This window comes from Molossus molossus, unplaced genomic scaffold (genome assembly GCF_014108415.1).
Source record: "Molossus molossus isolate mMolMol1 unplaced genomic scaffold, mMolMol1.p scaffold_m16_p_10, whole genome shotgun sequence".
In the NCBI taxonomy this organism is placed as follows: Eukaryota; Metazoa; Chordata; class Mammalia; order Chiroptera; family Molossidae; genus Molossus; species Molossus molossus.
Genome location: NW_023425345.1, coordinates 22,683,337 through 22,707,098, shown reverse-complemented (window position 1 = coordinate 22,707,098; position 23,762 = coordinate 22,683,337). Strand labels below are relative to the sequence as shown.

At 43.1% G+C, this 23,762-nt stretch overlaps 2 protein-coding genes across 11 annotated transcripts in view; one reads left to right on the top strand and one right to left on the bottom strand.

Moving 5' to 3' along the window:
- The window catches only part of M6PR (mannose-6-phosphate receptor, cation dependent), an 11,105-nt gene extending 9,251 nt beyond the window's left edge, over positions 1–1,854 (top strand). For 2 of the 3 annotated variants that reach the window (XM_036251324.1, XM_036251323.1), the window contains exons 7-8: positions 408–526; positions 1,444–1,854. In XM_036251324.1, coding sequence (XP_036107217.1) covers positions 408–526; positions 1,444–1,498 — 174 coding nt within the window. In that variant the 3' untranslated portion in view covers positions 1,499–1,854. Of the gene's footprint in view, positions 1–407; positions 1,038–1,443 lie in introns of those variants that run through there. The other variant, XM_036251325.1, reaches the window with a different exon arrangement.
- On the bottom strand, positions 861–23,762 carry PHC1 (polyhomeotic homolog 1). 8 transcript variants are annotated; one of them, XM_036251321.1, is made up of 16 exons: positions 23,472–23,601; positions 20,661–20,818; positions 19,872–19,898; positions 19,491–19,601; positions 18,469–18,549; positions 17,795–17,944; positions 17,063–17,218; positions 10,197–10,692; positions 8,059–8,873; positions 7,160–7,307; positions 6,476–6,687; positions 5,764–5,878; positions 5,011–5,119; positions 4,642–4,792; positions 3,745–3,976; positions 1,944–2,991 (listed from the first exon to the last, which is right to left on the bottom strand). In XM_036251321.1, exons 2-16 carry the CDS (start codon positions 20,772–20,774, stop codon positions 2,837–2,839), a joined length of 3,072 nt encoding a protein of 1,023 aa, XP_036107214.1. In that variant the 5' UTR covers positions 20,775–20,818; positions 23,472–23,601; the 3' UTR covers positions 1,944–2,836. The 8 variants fall into 8 exon arrangements, with proteins under 8 accessions (XP_036107212.1, XP_036107214.1, XP_036107211.1 ...); XM_036251318.1 differs by having other exon boundaries at positions 17,063–17,194; positions 23,452–23,535; XM_036251315.1 differs by lacking the exon at positions 23,472–23,601 and adding an exon at positions 22,231–23,375.

The following is a 23,762-nucleotide window of genomic DNA, read 5'->3' as shown; positions in this document are numbered from 1 at the left end:
CAAGGTTGAGTGACGAACCATTCTGGTTTGCCCAGACGGAGAGGTTTCCTGAGACACAAGACTTGGGTGCTAAGACCACAAAAAGCCCAGCAAACCAAGACACTTGGCTGCCCTAGTACTAAGTAGCTTAGTGTCTGGCCTTGCTAAGACTTGGCTAGAAGAGCAGCACTGTTGCTTAGATTTAGGAATCTAGTATAGCTTTTCCGGGGCCTAGATAGGACTGTGAGGCGCAATTAGAATTTTTCTGTTCGCCCCAAGTTCAATTCAGGCCAATCCTTGGAGCTTTTGGGGTTCATTATCCCTGGAGAAAACTAGTCCTTACCACATTCTTAGATGATAAATACACTTTGCCTTACCCTAAAGTTGGTTATTCCAAATGATCATTTCCTTTATTTCTTTCCCTACAGGATGGTTGTGACTTTGTGTGCCGCTCTAAACCCCGAAATGTGCCTGCTACGTATCGTGGTGTGGGGGATGATCAGCTGGGGGAGGATTCAGAAGAAAGGGATGACCATTTACTACCAATGTGAATGCACTTTATATGTCCAGCTTCTTCAGTCTCCCAAACCAAAGTGTACTCAGCCAGATTTCTTAAAAGCAGTCTCTACTCCAGCCTCTCATCTCACCCTTACTGTTGCCCTTGCTTCCCAGTTTGCTTTTGGTTTGCATCTTCTCACTAGTAGACATGCCTTCCCTTTGTTCCCTAGTTTTGTTTTTCCCTCTAGAGATACAGTTGTGAGAGATAATGTAATATGGCCTAAGACAAAGGCACTGTCTCTTGGTATAGGAAGGTACATGTAGGAGTTATGAGCAAAAGCATGTGGCAGACTTGCTGACCTTTTTAAACACATTTTCACAAGTTTTTGAGACACTGGAATTCTTTAATTAAAAAAAAAGCAAAGAAATATTATTTATACAAGGTTTGATTGCTTTCATGCTCAGTCTCCATGAGAATCTGCATGTAATTTCTTACTGCTTGGAACTCCTTTGCAGTGAATACTTGGTTGCAGTCCAAGTACAGCCATTTGGTCTGAGCCTGGAGATGTGGTAAACCTGCTTCTCCCACCTCTAGGGTTAGGATGGGGGAAATGTGAAATTCCCCAGTTAGAGGATTATGAGGTACCATCCTATCTTTTTGACATTGGAGTAACTTCGTTGCTGGAACTGGGCCCTGGATTGTAGTATTAGCCGTTATTAGTCCGTATGTAGCCAAAATGCCTCATCCACAAATCCAGTCTGTTAGAAAGGGAAACTGAAAGTGACTTCTGTGCTACAGGGGTTCCAGAAAAGGGAAGTCATTTATCTTGTAGTGGGAGCCCTTTGATGGCTTTTCTCTCTCGCTTTGAGTGAAAGTTGGCAAAGCCTCTCTTACCAGTGTTTCTAAACATGTTGCACTTTCTTCACAGGCATGTCATTTTTTACTTTATTTTCTCTATCTTCTAGAAAGGGAATGGAGGCAGAAGCAGGACATCTGGGGCTCTGCCATCCTCTGCTCTGAGTGTGGGATCCTACTACATCTGTCCCTGCTTCTGGCTCAGGGAAGTATCTTGCCCACCTGTGTGGAGAGATTTTTAATGCTCTTCACCTTTCTATTTAGGCTATGTGCCCAGAAACCTGGCCTGTCTTTAATAGGGAACCTATGCCATTGAACAGGAACATGGCTCCACTGGGCACAAGAGGATGGAATCAATAGGCAGGGGTCTTATATAGCCTTAGAGGAGAAAATGAGAATATTTCACCCTTGGACTTTTAAATACCATTGGAATGAGTTTTTTCTTTCTAAATGGAAAATAATGTTATAAAAACATCTTTTTGTTATTTGTTTGCATCCTTCCCCTACACCGTGGTGTTTTAAAAAAAAGAAAAGAAAAGAAGAAAAAAAACTCATTTTTTTGTACAAAAACACTTGAAAGATTAAAAAAAAAAAAAAACATGTTGGCCTAGTCATTTGTGTGCAAGAGGGTTAAGAGTCTAGAGACTGGACTGGAGTAAAAGACAACTGAGAACAATTTTGATCCTTTTACTGAAGAGGAAAAAAATATTGAATATTTTTGTTGTATAAGGAATAGCACCTAAGGCAGGTATTTATCCTCCTGACCTCAGCCCCACGCACGCCTGTTTTATAAAGCTATGGACACAGCAGAGTTGGAATTGAAAAGAAAAGGTAGAAGACAACAGATAGATTGGAAGGAAGCAGCAGGGATGCAGAAAAAATGACGACAGCCACATGTGTGCCAAACACTTTTGGCCCCTGCAGCAAATCAGAATAATGCCAACCAAGTTTCTACACTGGCTAGTGAGCCTGCCATGAGTGCAAGAGACGATGTTCAACAGTAAGGGAGTGAGTGACAACAAAGAAAACTGGCCACAGACAGTCAGACAATCCAGAGGGAGTACTGGACTTTTTACTGTGTCACACAAGCTAGAGGAACCCTCCCTCTTCCACTGGGGAGGCACACCTACATTCCACCCATGTCCTTGCCTTACCATACTGAATATTCCTCCTCTCGGAGACCTAAGATACTCCACTCCAGGAAAAAGGCTGAGTAGTACTAGATTCTCTAAAGTTCCTTTTACAAAGATTGGATTAGGGTAGGTGAAAATGGTGAGAATTGTAAAGATTTTAAAAAATAAAGTAGAACCCAGAGAAAATGTAAAAGCTCCACCATGTAGCACCAGCAACCAATTCTTGCACTTCCCTGTCTTAGTAATCCCCTCCACAGATTTACATAATTGGAAAAGTTCTTTATTCCCTGTAAAGTCTCTGCTGGTACCAGGTTATAACCTGGACAGTGGGGAGTGTCTGCCTTAGGCTGCTTTGTGCAAGAGGACCACCTTAGGTCTCCTTGAGGACATTGATCTTGGCGCAGATCTTGAGGGCTGGGCCCAGCTTGATGTTCATGGCACTCATAAGATGTTCCTCTTTAAGTAATAAAAGGGCCTGTCCGTCAATCTCCTGGGAACGAAACTCCTCTGCAATCTCTTGACAGCCTAGAAGGAAATGGTGGGAATATGTATGAGAGTACATGGTAGCACCAGAGGATAGGAGAGGGAGATTAGGAGATTTAGCAATGGTTAGTCCTACAGTACATGTCCTAAATTCAGTAATATGAAAGTTTGAAATGACAAGCTTTGGAAGAAAAGGAAATTAGATTGCAACTGGCTATTTAAATGGAAGAACTAAATTCAACCATAGAAATAACCTGATTCAAATAGCTTGAGGGGGAAAAGGATGGAAGCAAAGATAAATACACGTTTTCTTTTACACTGGCAAGAAAGTTAAAATGAGCCTTTGTGATACTTGTTTAGAGCATAGAATTCAGACACATAGCAAGACAGGTAGGGTGATTTTCTTTACTGGAGAAAACCATCCCTTTGTCAAGAACAGCTCATAAAACATTCCTGCTTTGAAAAGAGTGGGGCAACCATGGCCCCTTAGTTTCTAATCCCCATCTTCATTGAAAAAAGTCTATCTGTGGCTGGTATCACAAAAATCATTGGTAAGAAAGATAGCTGAATCATAAGAGATGAAAATCAAACACTGAAATTGCTGACATAAGTGATAATACAGATGGAAATTAGTAAACCAGACTGTGGACAAGTAACTTGAATAAATACCAAGAGTGGAGCCTTCAAGCCTCTACTACTTAAAAGTTAGTAAGTTCCCTGTTACCAAGGCCTGTACAAAGACCTAAGGGAAAAGCATGTATGTGACCTGGCGTCTGTTGGATAGGCCCTTAGTACCTTGTAGAGAAGCGATAAACTCATACACCTCCTCTACACTCCAACGGCTAGGATTACTGGACAGGAACATGGGGTTGATGCCATGTAACTCTGGTGTAGGCGGAGCTGTATTGGGGTTCCCCAGGTCTCGTTCTCCATGCCCAGCTCTCACTGATAAAGGCCCAGGAGATGTTGGAGAGAGTGCTTCATCGTAACTAGAATTATCTGAACCCCGGCTAGAATCTTCTTGACCCTATAAAGAAAATTGAAACACAGTGAGGTCATGGTTTCCTGTCCCCTCCCCAACCACACTGGGTTTAGGTTAATATTGGGCATGGAGGAAAAACAAATCTTACAAGTAAAACAATTTGTACTTCATTTACAAATGTCCAAAGTCACCAGACTACCCTAAAGTGCCTTTCAAGTATAAACTATCACTCTTGATACTCCCCTTCTACCAATGACTGTTCTTAATTTTTGCTACTCAAATATAATGTAAGGATTAATGGATACATGAACCAGTAATCAGAGGAGAAGAGACAAAAAACAAGTCAGGATCTTAGAATTTGAAACAATGCAATCATGCCCTGGCCGGTTTGGCTCAGCGGTTAGAGCGTCAGCCTGCGGTCCAGAGAGACCCGGGTTCGGTTTCCGCTAAGGGCATGTACTTCGGTTGCGGTTTGTCCCCGGCCCTGGTTGGGTCGTGTGGGTGGCAACCACTCGATGTGTCCCTTTCACGTCGATGTTTATCTCTCTCTCTCCTTCCCACTCTATCTGAACAAAATATCAAAAAAAAAATGTCCTCGGGTGAGGATAAAAAAAAAAAAAGAAACAATGCAATCAGAGCAAAACCAGAGCTCTGGTCTCATGCCCTTCAGGCCCATTTTAAAGGTAGCTGGCTCTGGGACAGCAGCTCACCCGGTGGCGCTTGCCCTGGATCTTGGCACGGGCGATGTCAGAGGAGCTGCGGCGGGGTCCACGCCGGCGAACACGAGCGTAGTTGGCTTCTTGAAACTCTTTCATTTTTTTCCTCTTCAGCCGGAACTGGTGGCTACAGCTCACATTATACCTACAGGTCAGGCATATTGCAGGAGATCAAAGGTGCTACAGAAAACGACCTGGCTACCTTAGACTAAAGGGGAATTGGTATTTAAAGAGCTGATTTGGGGGAAGACTATGAAAGCAAAGAAGGAGACATTAAATATCAGCTGTGAGATGATCCTAAGGAAGGGATGTAGTGTTAGATGCATCAACCACTGCTGAAGGCGAGGGGGGTGCCTCCAGTACCTCTTAGCACAAGTCATGGAGCAGAATCTCTTGGAGCCGCGAAACTGGTCTGCAGGGGCGTACTTCCCACAGTATTCACATTTCAGGAGGTTTGCCTTCTTATCTAGCTCTGGAAAACAAGGCACCCCTATCAGTTTCTGCTGCCGCTCAAACCATCATTAGGTCCAGAGTTGGATTCTAATAATTCAGGGTTTGCGCCCAAAAACCTACACCACCTAATTGAGAATCTCTAAAATATAAAGTTCAAATTCCAAAACCATAAAGGCATGTTCATCACAGTCTTCCTAACATTAAGCCAGACTATTTTCATTTTCCATTTTGATGACTAATTTTATCCCAATTCATCCTCTCAGATTTCAGAAAAGACTGCATTTCTGAACAGGAGAGAGGAACTCATTACTAATGCCCAGAAATGTATCCCTCTCCCACAAAGTTTCCAAAAGCAGAGGGAAAATGTAAATCAGAGTCTTTAATATAGATTATAAAATCTAAGGAGAACTGGAAATTAAGAAATATCTTATTTCAGGTTGTCTTTTGAAAAAAATATATCCTTATAGTAAATAACATCTTACTTTAGCCTGATAAAATTCCCCCTAATACTGTGTGATTCTACACACTGTTATATATGACATAGTGTCTGTCTGGACTTCATATAATTCCTACTTTAAATTGGCAATTACTATTTTATACTGAGTCCTCAAACACATCTGCATGAGCCTCCTTCCCCAGATGGGTCTCTAAATCAGTACTTACCAGCAGATGGGCTGTCCCCTCCCAAGGGGCCACATGACTGGTTCTCATTCAGCCCTGTCAGGAGGCCAGTCTGCAGTGGCTTCTCAGACTCTTTCAGTAACTGAGAACAACCCACCTGTCCCAGAGAAAGTTTACAGTTAAGTCAGCCTAATTCCTTTCTGTATCACCATAGCTTTCCCCAGCATTTCTCAGCATCAGGTCTGCCTAGATTTCTGAGTTAATGGTCAAGTCTGGTTCAGAAAGAATAGTTTTCAATGTGGTAGTCAAGAGTCTCTGGCTTTTGTCCGAAAAACCACTGAAGAATGGGTTCCTGCTCTGGCTCCCTGTTTTGTCATTTTCCTGCCTAAGCTGAGGGAATGCACTAGGGTCCAAGATAGCTATGTTCTAGTTTGTAACTTGTGGTACCTAGAAAGTCCATTAACTGTCTACCACAATTTTCTTCATTATAAACCAAACCTAGTTCATCGGATGTTTTACAGCTTCAGAGGTCACTTCCTGCCTTTTCTTCTCTTCCCAACAGTTTCATTTTCTGGTCCACATATTCTTTCTTTTTCTCTTCCCTTCCTTCTTTACAACTCACCAAATGAACAGCAGAGTTGAACTATTATCTTAATTAAATAGTTGTGAGCCTTTTGATTTTAGTGGCATTTGAAAAGACAACAGTCAAACCAAGTCCCCACTTGAAAGTCCCAACTTATGGCCCTGCTCTCACCGGGAAAGGCTCTGCTCCTTCCTGGATAACGAAGCCTTCAATGATGTGGGTGAGAATCTGGGGCTTCACAATGGCCTGTGGGGGTTTTGAGTCACCCATCTGTCTGGACACCATGGCTAGTGTAGGAGGTGGTGCTGATGGGGCAGGAGCCAAGGATACTAGTTCACTGCTTGGGGTATTAGTATTCACATTGGTCACTAATTCAACTTTCTCTGGAAAATAAACACAAATTAAAGAGATATGGGATAACATAACTGACCAATCTATTAGCCAAGCCAGCTTGATCTTCCACAATAATACTTGTTTACCTTTGCTCATTCACCCTGGATTCTGTTTTTCCATCTACTCATTTGTCCACCAAGTTCAGACCCATATTCTGAACCAGATTTATCTTTTATTTATTTTAATGTTTTTATTGATTATTTAGAGAGAGAAAGAGACAGAAACATCCATGTGAGAGAGAAACATCAATTGGCTGCCTCCTGCACGCCCCCTACTGGGGACTGAGTCTGCAACTCTGGCATGTGCCCTGACCGGGAATGGAACCAGGACCTCTCAGCCCATGAGACAACACTCAATCCACTGAGCCATACTGGCTGGGCACCAGATTTACCTTTTAGCTCACTCACTGAGAATCATTTATCTCTGTGCACTCCAAAAGCACTGCAGAAGTCAGACTCTCACCTCCAAGACTGCTCTTCTCCTCCATGGCCTTTGGGCTCTCTGCTACTGCAGATGCCTTGGCAGGAAGCAACGAAGCCAATGTGGAGACATCATCTCTTTCCTCCTCAGACTCAGCCTTGCGTTTGACACCCAATGTCTGGGGTTTGCCCTATAAAGAAAAGGACAGGAAAAGAAATAGAGAGTAGTAAGTGAAGGATAATAAGGAACCACAAATACTCCCATACTTTCAGAGAAAATTTTCTTAGCTCCCGATTTCCCAATTTGTGTACATTAAAATTCCTGGTCATTCCCCAGAAGTGTAATTTACACATCAGGTCAAAAGAAAATACAACATTCGTTAGTCCTGACCTAGACTTTGAGACCTTGGATTCATTATGGCCCAACTAAGAACTTGTTTGTCTAGAGATTATTTAGATGGTTAAGGCTACCTAGATCTAATTTAGTAAGGATCTCAAAACCCAGAATGATTTCAGTAGCAGACTTAGCAGTATGAAGTTCAGGTAGTACATGCATTAATGTCACTCTCTCTTATAAAAAGAACTAATATCAGTATCTTAACTTTCTATTAATCTCTCTCTCACAAAAGGACAGATAAATATCGACTAAACTCTTCATTCACCTACTAAGTTAAGCTCTATTTCTATTCAGCCCCAGGTCCACTCTCAAGAGTGACAATGCCACCCTGGCCAGGTCGCTCAGTTGGTCAGAGCATCATCCTGACATGCCAAGGTTGCAGGTTCAATCCCTGGTCAGAACACATACAAGAATCAACCAATAAAGGCATAAATGAAGTGGAACAACAAATCAATGTTTTTAAAATCAATCAATTAAAAAAAGTTTAAAAAAAAATTTTTTTAAAAAGCGTGACAGTGCCTTCAAAACCATTAGACATCACTCACCGGCAGGTGCACAGACTGCATGTAGAAGGCAGCGGGGACCTGGGCTACAACAGGTGAAGAGGTGGTAGCCCCACCCTTTACCACATGTGCTGTCCCCTGCACAGGAGCAAGGGTCATCCCGGAGGCCAAAGTGGAAGGGCACTCCTGCAGTGCACCAGGAGCCTGGGATGAAGGTGGCGAGGAAGCCAAATGGGCCTGACCAGGCTGCATTGTACCTGGCATCCCCCGGGACGTAGGCACAGCAGCTGCCAGCTGTGCCAACCCCAAAGCCTGTGCCTGGGCTGTACCTGGCTGTCGGGTGCCCACAACTTGCACAGGGATATGGGGTGGTGGTTGCTGGGTAGCTGACATCTTAGCAGCCCCTAACTGAGGAGGCTTGATCGGTGCTACAGCTGGTTTAGATTGGAGAGGAATAGGTGGCTTGGGAGTCGGGTCAGGTGGGAGGGACAAGGGTGAAGACTGAAGCATTGGTTGAACAACCAGGGTTTGGGCTTGCTGCTGGGACTGGGAAGGTGGGACCTGCTGGGTAGGTGGGACCTGTGGTGGCTGAGGGGCAGAGAGAGTTGTGGCTTGCTGCTGCTGCTGCTGTTGTTGCTGCTGTTGCTGCTGTTGCTGCTGCTGCTGCTGCTGCTGTTGCTGCTGCTGTTGGGCCAACTGGAGGTGTGTGGCTGTGTGGAGTAGCTGAGATTGACGGTGCTGGAACTGTTGCTGGTGGTGGATGGCAATCTGCTGCTGGATCACCACCTGTTTCTGCTGGAGGTGGATCTGTTGCTGTTGCTGAATCAGGGAATGGGGCTGGATCTGTGTGTAGGTGGCTACAGGCACCAGACCAGAATGGAACAAAGAGAAAGAAGAGCAGAAAATCATCATTATTATAAAATTAAAAGTAAAATCATCTTTCTAGGTTGTTCCCACTTTGGAATCATACGGTAGAAGGAAATCTAACCTAGAAGGACCTGAGAGATCACCTCATTCATATTCCTTCCTGAGTCAGACATTACCAACTACCTCTAGTCTTAAAGATCTCAAGGAAAGAACTCCCTTGTTCAACCATTTAATAATCTCCAATAATTTCTTACATGTATCTGACTTTAATTTTCTTTGCTACACTTAAATCCTGTTACTTTGATTGAACTCAGCAAAGTTAGCTGGCCCATCTTCTATGATTGGCCTCTGAGTTCCTAGTCCATGTTTTATTCATCCAGCCCAACATATTAGAAACGCTGCATAGTCACTAAAAGAATAAATGTTCAGAGGTAAAAATACCAACATCTTCCTATAAATATCAGTTTTTAAGACTCATTAGCTTAGGTCTCCATCATGAGGTCTCGGGAGTCAGTGGCTGAGGTCTCCGACCTGACCCAGTGTCTGCCACTGTAAACGAGTTGACAACCTCACCCCTCAACCCATACGCCCACCAACTTGTCCAGAAAATATGTGGTATGAAAGCACTTTGGAAACAGAAGTATGTAAATACTAAGTTATTAGCAAAACAACTGATAATTAACTCTTACTTTTTGTGAGTAAACCGTCCAAATGTAGCAACGACTAAAGTGCTAGAGACAAGGACAGCAAAAATAAACTTTACCAAGTAAGGTACACATATCCAACTATATCTAACCACAGTCTGAAAGCACGTATAAACTATCTTGGGTCATTCTTATATTATTTATTCTTTTCTACCCTTATCATTGACACAGATGATCACAAAGCTGACTACTATCACACCGTAGCTCTATCTGCTGGTCCTAAGTGCTCTACGGCACCTCTACCATCTCTGCTCTACACTGGGCCACCTAACACAAAGTGAGGAAAGAATTCATTCCTTCTGCTAGATTATAAGCTCCATGTGGACAGGGAATCTTTTTCAAAGATGTATCCCTAGAACATAGTAGGCAATTGAAATAAGAACTAGGTAAATGAATGGGTAGAGTGAGTAAACTAAAAATAATCTGGGCCTAAGGCAACTTGTTGCCTGGTGGAGACAGATAAGATCTATCTGTTACCTGTCCTCCTGCCTCCCTGGACTGATATGATCAAGGGTGATGTGACACAGAGAAGTAGGGGAAAAGGCAAAGAAATGTAGTCTGAAGATTTCAACTGTAAGAATAACGACATTATGAGATGTGACTGTTTACCTGAGCTAATAAGGGTCTGGCTGGGAGCAGGTGTAGCTGTCCGTGTCAGGTTCATGCCCACGTTCTGCTGACCAGTCCCATCCGCTTCTGCCTTCTTAGCTGCGGCACTTTCTGCCTCTGTCTGGCTGCCTTGACTCACAGTCACTGTTTGGGCTGCAGGCAAAGGCTGCACCACTCCTGTGCCCTTCCTGGGACAGCTCCCACCACCCCCCATTCCTGAGGAAGGCAACTGACCCAAACCCCCAGGTGCCTGGCCACTTCCACCTGGACCCATGGACCCTGGGATGCTAGTCCCACTGCCTCCACCAGTTTGACTAAGGTTGAGGGACTGGCCTGAGGCCCCAGAGGAAGCCTGAGCCACAGCTAAGGCCTGGCTAGAGGCCTGGGAGAGGCTAGAGACAGGGGATGCTCCAGGAGGTATGGCCTTCTGAGTAGAGCCTTGCATTTGAGGTCCTTGGGCTGAGGCCTGTTGGTTCCTCACTGCCAAGTTCTGCACCTGAAAGATAAGAAGAAAAAGACTGAGAAAAGGGGAACAAGAGGCACTGCGGTCAAAGATTTCAGTAACAGATTCAGAAGCAGCAAAGACACCTACAGATATTCCACAGCCTACCTCAACTCGTACGCCCACCTTCACAATTATATACATTAAGGCCTTCCATTCACCAAGGGAAGAACTCTTACATCCAATTTTATTTTTCATTCTCCTTCATTCAATACCATATCTATTACCAAGTTTTGGTCATTTATTCCTTCAAAATGTCTCAGATTTTCCCTTTCTTCTCCATTCATTCATTCAACACCTACTAAATACCTACTATGCTTCAGGTATTACCCTGGACACTGGGAATGCAGGGATGAAAAAGGCAGTTCCTGCTCTGAATGAGTACTTTCTACTAGGAAAGAAAGACAAGAAAGTCACCAATAACCGTGTTATACTACACGCAGCCATGCACAAAGTACTATGGGAGCACAGAACAGGAAGAGGAACTCTGACTACAAAGGTTAGGGAAGACTTCCTAAACAGGTGATGTTTGATCTGAGGCCCAATCGGTAATAGTGAAGGTGAGGGTTTCAAGATATAGGTAACTACATTTCAAGACCAATGAGCCAAGAAAAAGGATAGCATTTTTGGAAATTATAAATATTTCATTATATTTGGAATGAATTAGAGGGATTGACAAGAAATGAAATTAGAAGGTAGGCTGAGGCTAGGGAGGAAGGAAGGTACTAGATCATGAAGGCCTGGTGTGTCTGAACTTCAGTTTGAAACAGAAAGTGTATCTGTCATCTTCAATGTTGTAATCCCAGCACCCAGCACAATGCCTGACACATAGTAAGTACTCCAAAATATGAATAGAGAGAAGGAATGATGAGTACTTAATTGATTACAAGAAGAATGTTAGAATAAACACGATCAAACTTACAGTAGAAACCATTCTTTTAAAACCATTCTTTTTTCCATTGCTGGTGGAAATGTAAATCAGTACAACCACTTTGGAAAACAGTTTGGCATCATATCGTAAATTGAACATTCACATCCCCTCTAACCCAAGAATTCCACAAAAGAAACTCTTGCTGTGTACAATCGAAGACATGTATAAAAATGTTCATAGCAGCACTACTCATAGTAACAGAAGCCTGGAACAACCCGAATGACCATTATCAGAAAAGAAGATGAATGAACTGTAATATATTCACACAATGGACTACTACATAGAAATCAAAATTAATAAAGTATAATGATATGCAACAATATGGATGGATCTTGACAATAAGCTACAAAAGCATTCTCAAAGATCACATACAGCACAAGTACCTTTTAAATGTAAACACAGCCTTGGCCAGTTTGGCTCAGCGGTTAGAGCATCGGCCAGAGGACCAATGAGTTGCAGGTTTGATTCCACTCAAGGGCACGCACCTCAGTTGTGGTTCGTCCCCAGCCCTGGTTGGGGTCATGCAGGAGGCAACCAGTCGATGTGTCTCTCTTACATCGATGTTTTTCTCTCTCCCACTCTATCTGAACAAAAACTGAAAAATTATCCTCGGGTGAAGATTAACAAAAATAAAAAATGAATAAATGTAAACACAGCCCTGGCTGGTTTGGCTCAGTGGTGAGAGCACTGGCCCACAGACCAAAGGGTCTGGGTTTGATTCCCAATCAATAGCACGTATCTGGGTTGCAGGTTTGATCCCCAGGCCCTGTTGGGGTCATGTGGGAGGCAACCAATTGATGTCTCACTCTCACACATGGATGTTTTTTCTCTCTCTCCCTCTTCTTCCCTCCCTTCCACTCTATCTAAAAATCAACAGAGAAATATCTTTGGGTGAGTATTAATCAAAAATTAAATGTAAATACAAATAAAATGTGTATTTTTAATATAGCATTTATACACACACACACACAGAAGTGGGCAAAGTAGGTTTACAGTTGTGAGTATAGAAGAGTTTAATTTTGTATTATCGTTTATTAATTATTGTATTATTTATTATTATTAACCTACTTGGCCCACCCCTCGTGTGTGTGTGTGTATAAATAATGATATGGGGTCTGGGACTTGCTTCTAAATAATCCACAAATGAAGGGAAAAGGCCTAGAAAGATTGGCCATGTGTTCGTCAACATTGAAGCTAGATGTTAAGCACATAGGGACTCACATTTTTTCCTATTTTTTTATATGTTTGAAATTTTCCATTATTAAAAAGTACTTTATTATATGTAAATGAAATAAAACTATATAAAAAGAGACACAAAGAAAGGATGATCCTAGGAATTAGAATGCCTTCACCATGGGTTGGGGCAGGCAGTTGATGAAACTGGGATTGCTTATTATCTTATTAAAACTTACTGAACAAATAAATAAGAGTGGGTCATGAATGGACCATTAATGAGAGGATGTCATGAGCCTAGGATTATGATGTATCAAATTCTGCATACTAGAGGTACAATTAAAAATGTTAGTAACAACATATATTTTCTAAGAAAACTTGTTCTGATAGAAATGTGGAAGAGGATTAGAAATAGATAAGTCAAGAGACCAGTAAGAAAACTGGTACAGTAATTCAGGTGAAAAATGAAAAGAACCGGGATTCGGGCAGCAGCAGTAAAGAAGAAGAGGTGATAAGCTTTTGAGAATGATTTACAAGCACCATCAGGATCATGTGCTAGGGCACTTAATATTATCTGGCAATTATTACAGGTTTTTTTTTGTCCGCTTCCTTTCCACCATGGCTACTTAAAACTTGCCTACTTTGCCTATACCTCAGACCATTTCCTCTTTCCCCTCTCACAAGCCCCTGCAGAAACAATAAAACCATTATATGAGCATGAGGCTTCATCACTCCCAACACTGAATCTATACATTCAGCACATATCCACCCATCACTTACTTCTCCCTTCTCTCCCTCAATCCTTCCTCCTTTTCAAGCTTATGATCGATTTCTCCTGTCTCTTCTACCTCTCCTCTATTGGCTCCTTTCCATCACCATCCCGGAACCTCACTTTCCCTCCCCCATTTTCATTCTCCTTTCCTGTTACTGCCAAACTCTTAATAATTGCTCACATTCACTGCATCTACTCCCACTATCCGGTCATTTGCCTCACCCCCATGACTCCAGTGAAACGACTCTCCATCCGAATCAGCAACTCCATCTTTCTTGCCTTCTCTACTGCACTTGAAGGACCCTTGCCACTTCTTGTTCCACTCTGTTCCCTTGTCTTCATGACGCACACAATCCAGATTTTCTTGTCTCTCTGTCACTCTTTCCTACTCCCCATTGCCAGCCCATCACCCTTTACTCAACTTTGAACTGGTCTATTTTAAGGGCTCATCCTAACCCTCAGGGCTCCATCTTAAAGGCTTTTCTCAATCCATACCATATCCCCTAAGGAATTTCAAACACGCCCTTGATTTCAATTATCATCCATATGCCTACTACTCTTTTTTAGACAGAGAGAAAGAAAAAGGGGGAGAGAGAGAGAGAAACATCAATGTGAGAGCAAAACATCAATCACTGCTTCCTGCACACCCCCTACCAGGGATGGAGCCCACAAACCTGACCAGGAATCAAACCAGCAACCTTTCATCGCATGACAGGATGCTCAACCAACTGAGCCATACCAGCCAGGGCCCTACTACTTTTGAATGTTCATCTCCAACTCAGAGCTGGGGCACCACATAAATAAAACTGCTGACCCAGTATCTCCTAGATGGCCAACAAGCACTTCTAAGCCAGCGTATCCAAAAGTAAACTTCACCTAAACTCACTTCTCCAACATTCCTCATCTCATAAATGTCACTACCAGCCACCTCAGCATACCTCATCTCTGGCATCTCCCTCAATTCCCTATCCACTGAATCGGTTCTCCTTTTTCAATGACCTTCTAAGTTTTTCTCAAATCTACTCATTTCGGTCCATCTCCACTGCTACCACCTAATCCAAACTGTCATGATGGTGTCATTCTCCCTATATTCACTCATACCATGTCCATTTATCTTCCATAGAGGAGCCAACACTCTTTAACAATTATAAAAAAAAAAAAGCTCAAATCTCTCATGTCACTTCCATGTTTAAAATCCTTCCATAGATGCCCTGGCCAGTTTGGCTCAGCAGTTGAGCATCGGCCTGCGGAACAGAGTCCCGGGTTCAGTTCCCACTAGGGGCATGTACCACCAAAAAAAAAAAAAAATCTTTCCATAGCTTCCCAATAAATCCTAAACACAGCACCCAAGGTCCAGCACCATCGCCATTCCTCTTTGCCAAACTCCAGGAACACAGGTCTTCTTTCAGTTCCTCAGATATAGAATACTCCTCCCTCCTCAGGATCTTTGGACATAAGGTTCCCCTGCCTTCACCACTCATTCCATGTCTTCGCCTGATCAACTTCTACAGACTCAACTTAACTGTCACCTCCTCAGGGAGGCCTTCTTGATTTCTACCCCCATCCCAAGGCTAAATTAACTCCCTTTCTATGTTTTCAGAGCACTCAGTACTTTATAATGAAGCAATTATCAAACTGTTCAGGTGATTATTTGTTTAATGCCTGGAACTTCAGTGATTTGTAATCTCTATCAGCCTAGGGATTATGACTTTCTTGGGCATTCTAGGCTAAGGAATGTCTGATATATAATAATGACAGCTAACAGTTAACACTCATTAATGTCCAGGCACTGTTCAAACTCTTGTATATATCAACTCATTTAGTCCTCACAGCACACCCTGAAGTAGGTATTTTATATTATTTTAAAATAAGTTTGTTTTTCACTGATTTTTTTTTTTTTTAGAAAGGAAGGGAGAGGGAGAAATAGAAACATCAATGAGAGAAAAACATGGATTGGCTGCCTCCTGCACGCCTCCTACTGGGGATCAAGCCCACAACCCGGGCGGGCATGTGCCCTGACTGAGAATCGAACCAGAACCTCGTGGTGCATGGGATGACACTCAATCCACTGAGCCACACTGGCCGGGCCTGAGGTAGGTTATTTTATACATGTAGATGTTTTATATATGAAGAAATTAGGGCCAAAAGATGTTAGGTCATTTGCCTAGGGTCACACAGGAAATCATGGAGTTGGAATCTGATTCAAACATCAGCTTCACATTTTTAATCACTATTCTGCCCCTCCACTTGTTGCCACTCAACAAGTGGATAGATAAATGAAATAACTTGATATGGAAGCAGTCTCAACCTGATCCTCTGATCCTACTGTCATTACCATAGTCTAAAACAAAGGTCTTACCTTATTACTAAATGACTCCAAGCATTTCTTAGTAGGTTCCCTAATTTCTCTTTCTTCTCCAGGCACATGTTCCTAGATGGTTCTTTCTAAAGTACTTGCCTTGTCCTATTAATCTGGTGACCAATAGCCATCAATGAACCCTGCTACCTATGGAGTTACTTGGCTTTCAGACTTCTCCCAAACAATGACCTTTTCTATCATCAGGCCTGTGGTCTCTTCTGTATCCACTCACCCCAACTCAGTCGCATATGTGAGTCATGCTTTTACACATAACTGTTCTGTCTCTAGTTTTCTTCTTACTCCAAATCAAATCATACCCTCCAAAAATGTGCTCAAGTATTCCAAAAAGTCACTGAGAAGTAATGCAGCCAACTCCTCTCTACACTTGCATCACTCAAAGTTAGTGCAATTTTTAAAGACTTGACTCATATTTCTTTTCAATCCCCCTAAGTTTCTAGTGTATATCTGAGCACATGAATAGAAAAAGCTCAATATTTACTTGCTAACTGATAAACTAAAAATAAAATAAGTATTATGAGATCCCAGTTTCTATCCCATTCAGTGTATATATACAACACTAACACTTTCTATTTACTTATATATGTACTGGGGAGATAAGGCATGGTGAGAAGCAATGGTGAGAAAGATTTCACTGGGACTACACTGTAAGCAAAAACAGACTTCTGAAAGTTGAGACCTACAGGAACTCATAAACAGAAGGAATCAAACATTGTGCCAGCAACTTAGCCAGGTCAGCTTAACATCTATGTACCAGAATTGCCTCAACCATCCCTCATCTTTCAGAGACAGTTCTGCAAAGAGAGAGAATTAAAGACTTCCTGAATAAACTGAGCCACTGAGGGCTTTAAAAATGGTAAGGCAATCTGCCCTGTGTTAAGAATAAGGCTTCCTAGATCCAGAGGGCTATATTCAGTCAAATCTACTTCCCTTCCTAATTCAAATAACTGGAACATTGTAAGGGATTCAAGTTCTACAGAAAGTAAAGGCAAAAAAAAATTAAAAATAAGACTTCTGAGAAGTAGTAATGAGGGAGAAGAGTGGGCCCTAGTCTGCGGTCGTTCCCTTCATCCTCCCCAGTGTCCGTCCACAGGTCAATGTTGCCACTGACCTGGTCTGCATCTGTATGAACTCCTGGAGACTGAGCAGATGGCACCTCCTGCTGGACTGCAGCCACTGCCCCGTTAGGCATCAGGATGAGTTGGGAAGCTAGAGGCACATTCCGGCCCAGGGTCCGGTTTACCTGCAATAGGTTTCCCAGCTGTGGCTGGCAAGGAGAGGAGGAAGAACAGAGGAAAGAGAATAAAAGGAAAGGAAGAAAGACAGAAGAAATGGAAGAGAAGGACCACAAGACAAAATAAACAGAAGATACGAAACAGCAAAGCCCTGCCCCTTTCCACACCAACCCAGGAGACCCTTATTCTCCATACATGACGAATCATCCAGAAGAAAAGCTAAAATGTGTATAAAACTAGATTGATAACAAAGAGTCAAACATGAAAGAAGTTGAGAAAATGAGAATTTCAGAACAAGTATCTATAGACAGGATAAGAAAACACTTAGGATTTGTGTATTTGAGCCATAAGTCTAAGGATCAGAGTATCTGATGCTAATTTAGTCAAATGTTAAGTTGAGCATATTCTAACTTAGGATCTCAATGCAATCTACAGGCCACCTATGAATACTAAGCATTACTTCTAGAGGTAAGGAAGGAAGAAGTGGATCAGCTTGTCTTAAAATAGCTTGGGTAACTATGGTTAAATAAAATAGCCTTCACTCAAGTCCTAGCCAGAGACAGAACAATTATGCCCCTAAGACAATAGCAGTTGTGTCTGTGGCTTACCCGTAGATACATCTGAGCCTGGGACTGGTTGAGGGGTGGGGAGGTGGTGTTCCCCAGTAGCACAGATTGGGTCAAAGTGGTAGCACTGGGAGAGCTCACACTCTGGGATCGGCTGATGAGCTGGGCGGCCGACGTGGTGGCCAGATTGATCTGTGTGGTATAGAAAGGAACCAGAACTAAGGATTTAGGAGAGGTAAAAGGAAATGTAAATGACTGACAAATTCAGAGTGACATGGTCAAGAACAGAGTATCGTACTTTCACAGAGTCAGGGGAAAATGAATAGTACCTTCCTATCCATGACTGTCATCCTGGCTACTGTGAGGTATTATCAAAGTAAGCAAACTTGTGCCTAATCACTAGTGTAACAGTTGAGAAGGCAAAGGAACGAAATGGAACAGATTTTACTTCTCAATGGAAGGTCCAGAGATTAGTCCCTTTCCTTTATTATGTCCTCTTCTTCCCTAGGATTTTCTTTCTCCTTTCTTAGACCTCCTCATTAAGACTCCTATACAGATCCAAGTTGGTCACTTTTCCTTTTACAAACATTCTCTACATAAGGGCAGTAAATACCACTGATGGCTCAGTAAACACTCCCAGATCAGCTGCACAAAGTTTAATCCAGAGACAAAGACGTAGAAAGAGAAGCCTCTCAGTGGGGAGAAGCAGCACTCACTGAGGCCTGGGTGGTGGTAGTCTGCTGCTGTGCAGTGCTGGTGTTTGGGGAGCTGGCCTGCCGACTGGCAGCAATGGTGGCCTGTTAGAGAAGAAAGAAAATAAGAGCAAAGACAATGAAGGAAAAGGCTGTGAATCTTCCAGTAATAAATCAGAGGCACAAAACGTAATAGACATTTCAGGTAAGAACTGAGACACTCTACTGTGGAGCAAGGCCAAGGATATCCACTATGCCAGTGACCCTCACATTACCACATGTGCTAACCCAGCAACTCCCACATAACCCTCCTGAGGCAGCCAGGCAACCTGTCCTCCTCCCACTTTCTTTTAGGTGGAAGAACCTTTGGTCAGGTCATATCATGAGTCACTCATAAGTCTAACCCAGAGCTGTCCAACACAAATATAATGTGAGCCACATAAGTAATTTTCTAGTATGCATATTTTTTTAAAGGAAAAAGCAACAGAAGAAGTATACTTTTTAAAAACTTTATTAGGTGGCGTTAATAAAATTATATAGGTTTCAGGTGTACAATTCTATAATACATCATCTGTATACTGTATTGTGTGTTCACCACCCAAGTCAAGTCTCCTTCCATCACCATTTATCCCCATACCCTCTTCCACTTTATTTTAAGCCAATATATCTCATTTCAACATGTAACCAATGTAAACTACTAAGATATTTTACTTTCTTTTTCCTTCCTATGTCTTTGAAATCCAAAATCTTAGTGCACATCTCAATTTGGACTGGCCACATTTTGAGCATTCAATAGCTACACATGGCTACTGGCTACCACACTGCACAGTGCAGGTCCAGACATAGCCATTGTACTTCTAAAAGGGAGTTCTCCCACAGTTCTTACTGTAACCCCAGAAGCTAAGATCCATTCATCCTCCTACAGGAGGACGGTAGACAGGGGAGACTATGTTTCCAGCCTGGCTTAGTGGAGGATAGAGTATGTCCCTACCCACCTGTAGCAACTTTCCCCTCCCACTTAGGCCAGCTGGCTGCTGACCTCTCACCTGCTGGACGGCAGCCAAGCTATGCAGCTGGGCATTGCTGAGCTGCTGCTGGAGCATGAACTGGTGGAAATACTGAGCTGCGTTGGGCTGACGCTGCAGTGCCTGCAGAGCCTAGGAGGAGAAAGAGAGGATCAGCCCACTTAAAATCACTTCCAACTCCTATTCTATACAAATCACTGTGATCCTGTGAAAGGGACTCATGGCAAGGAGAGAAACAAAGCAAGATGGGAGTCTGGCTAAATTATCAACTTCTGATTTGCTGAGTTTGTTTATATGAAAACCAGTAAGTTCATAAAGTCCTCAAAAAGTGGAAAAGCAATTAATTCTGCTATGCTCTATTCTATTCTTGTATATAAAGAAAAGTAAAGCAGTGTAACTCACATGAACGCTTATTTCCCAAAATGGAATCTGGAAATACATAATACAGCAAGAAAAAGAATTGGGACTAGATAGGATAAAAATCAATGAGATGTCAATTAATGTAAAGAGAAGAAAATAAAAGACCATATTCTAGGGGTACAATAGAGGTAATAGAGCCAGCCCTAAGGGGTTGAAAATGATGAAAAAAAATGAGAGTAAGAAATAGCTTGTGAAAGATTCTATCAGGTAAACTTCTCAAACAACTGGCATTTTAAAACATCTATCATGTTTATAAAGATGATACTGGTGATTCAGTTTTAGTATTAACGTTCTCTAATAATTAGAACTATTCTTGTGATGTACAGAGTTATTCTAGTAACCAAAATATTTTAAGTAAAGGCCCAGTCCCTGAGTTTTAAAAACATGGAATTTACTATTTGTCTAAAAATAAAGCTTTGGTCTAAAGAGTTTTATCCTTTTATTACTCACAGTGATTTATACAAGAGACCAAAGACTAAAAACCTGACAATCCATGAAGAGAAATGGTTAGAATCTATCTAGCTATATGAACTGAATGGTATATTAAAAAAACAAAACAAAACAAACACCTTAACGACTGAATCTCATTCTGTGTTTCCTTGCTCAAATTGTTCTAAGTTCCTAAGATTCAGAACTAGAAGGGACCTTGATCATCACCTAATCCAACTCCCTCAGTTTTCTGGAAAGGAACTAAGGTCGATTGCCTTCCAGCACCCTTGCCTACCCCAAGTCAATACTCACACATCACAGCCCCTCAGAGTCGAGCCTCACCTGCACTGCTTGCCGTTCATACAGTGACATTTGAGCTATCTGGGGCCGAGAGCTGCCCCCAGAGCTGGAACTCCCATTGGTGGAGTTGGAGTTCTGCTCACTCTCAGTCTCCATGACAGTGGTCCAGGGTCCCCAAGGCTGGTGCTCTGACTCAAGACCTAGATAAAAGGAGCAAAGGATTAAAATTTACACCTGATCTCAAACTATTATTTCATGTTATTCAAATTAGATCTGAGAATCTTCCTCTTCTTCCATAATCCACGATTTCTAGGTTTTATAACTACCAAATCTGCAATACACTGTTCCCCACACCATCTTTTGAAGCTATGCAGTGTCTCAAAAGAAACAACCTTTACACTTTCCATCAAAGCTGTTATTAAATATAAAATAGCCAGATTGTAAGACAGCACCTCATAATACTAAGTCCACCTTACATTCCTGTAGTACTTTGTAACAGTTTAAAATCTTCCCATTTAAAACTTAAGGTTATCTCATTTTTATCTGCATCTGCAACATCCTTATCAGTATCATCTTAACAATGGTCACCATTTACTGAGAAGCCACTAGGTGCCTCCTCTCACTGGGCTAGGCTCTTTACCTCCATTATCTCTCCCAGTGCTTTTAGGTAAATAATATCCCCACTTTACAACTGTGGAAATGAGGTTTTCTGAAGTTAAAGACGTTGTCCTAGTAAGTATCAAGTCTTTACACTAGCACATGCTACTTCTTCAAACCAGAAAAAAAAATCTGTGATTAAGGCAGTGTCACTCAGTTTGAGTATTCATTGTCCTTATTTTATAAAGGGGGGGGGGGGGCTAAGATACAGATGTGTTCAATGCATCATGGAAAGTCATAAAACCAGGAGGTAGAAGAGCTAGGCTACAGCACATAAAGCCCAACCAAACAGCTGCCTGGTTCCAGCTCAGATTACTAATAACACCTCAGGCATGTCACTTTCCCTTCTTATACCTCGGTTTCCCCACTTGCAAAGAAGGCTGCACAACTAAATGCAATATATCATTTAACAAATGACTCCCAGGGGTCTACACTAACATTCACTGATAATAACCAAGTAAAAAAGTAGAAGAGAAACAAGAAGACAGGTATAAATCCAAAGCAGCACTAAATTATAATAAGGTTTCTTTGTTCATTCTTATTTTTTCTCTTTTGTTAAACCTAGACACTATATTCTGTACCTCTGAGGCATGGGGGACCACTAGAAATATTTGGTCAACAAAGCGCTATTTGGTTTACAAATGTAAACATCAAACCAGAATTTGTGCCAAGGGCTGTCAACAGTTTTATTATGATGAATATATTTAATGACTACATCCAAAACAAGCAAACAAAGTAAATAAAATCAAACCGCTTCATTCCCAGTATCACCTGATGGCATCGTTATCCCCCAAGAACTACCTGTCTCTTCAATTTCATTTAGGAATAGCAAATGTCACTGAAAACATGACTATAATCCAAGAAGTATATAGGAGAAATCACATCAGCTTCAATTCTAGTCTATCTTCTCCCCACATCTTTTGCCAAAATATCAAAGCACTAAACAGATACAGACCCATGAATCCTCATTATCAGCATGTGAAGAAAAAAAGTGGGTAAGGATTAGAGGCAGCACGCACAGTTGTACAGATCACTGGACTCAGAGACATGAGACCCCTTTACTAGCTAGAGGGGACACTAATTCCTAGGTGAAATGCTAATAAACTATATGATCCCTCATCTCCCCCCCAAACAGATGCCTTAATATTTTTTCCAGATAGTGACATGATTATAGAGATGGAAAAGGACCAGCTTAAAGTCTTTAATAAAATCAAAGGCAATTGTTATCAAAACCAGGAGTCCGGATCCCAGGCACATAAATCTATTCATTTGTGGTAAACGTTGGAATTGTAAAATTAAGCACAAAAAATAAAGATGACAAAAAGTTTGGGCAGCACGGTGAATTTCAGTTTTCGGAATTAAAGGGGAAGAAAGAGTGAGTGACCCATAGAGGTCCCCAGAATTGCCAAACCACGGTCGTCCTGAAAGGTAGTATTTGAGTGTGCAGGGGTTGGGTGGGTAGGATCACAGATCCCCCTGGAAGGGAGCTAGGAAAGGATATTGAAGTGGACGTGGTACAGGGCCGATTGAGCCAAGAGTTAGAGGAAATCAATTTCCCTAGGCATAAAACTCACAGAAAGGGGAGGCGGGAAAAGGGGGTGGTTCAGGGAAGACTGTGCCAAAGAATTGGAAGTAATCTGGAGACTGGGGATAGTAGACGCCCAGGGGTGCTGACTGCACACAGAACCTTGATGAAGAGGAGGTTCCAAAGAGAAATCGAACACACCGGGGGGAGGAGGCGGAGAGTGGTACCAGGAGCGAACTGACCCAAGTGAGCAGGGAAATGTGCTTACTGATAGCGGGGAGACAGGCAGCGGAGGCGGACAGAAGTCCAAGAACTGGAGGCTGAGGAGCCCAGCGGACCATAAAAAGCAGGGAGGTAACTAGACAGCAAGCATGCTTGGATGGGAGAACCAAAGTCAAAGGGGAAATGAATGAGAAAATGAGCAGTCAGAAGCCAGGGGGTGACGGACAGACAGCATTCAGCACAGCGACAGGAGCGGCAGGAAGACCGGGACGGGCGAGCCGCAGGACCGCAGGGCTAGCGCTGGAGGTAGGCAGGGAGAGCCCGGGGGAGGTACCTGGGGCGTTCCGCACGCCGCGGGGCTGGGGAGACCTCCCCGCAGCCCAGCCCCCAGAGGTCCTGCCCCTCCCCAGCCCGCGGGCGCCGGGTTACCTTCGCTCCTGGCTCCGCACCCGAGTGCTCCCGGGGGGCGTCCACCTCATGTGCCGGGGACCCCAGGCTGGGCAGGGGGCTCGCTCGGCCTCCGCGGCGGGCTCCCCTCGCCTCCTCCCCTTCCTGGAGGGGCGGGGGCGCCGAGGGCGGGGTGGGAGGTGCCCGGCGCGGCCGCAGCTCCCCGCCCCTCCCGCCGCTCCGGGTCCGGCCCGGCCGCGGCTCTGCCAGGCCTCCGGGGCTTGCTCCGGGCCTGTCACTTCCTGCCGGGCCGAGAGGGTGGGGGCTGCAGGCCGGGGGCTGCGGGCCCGGCT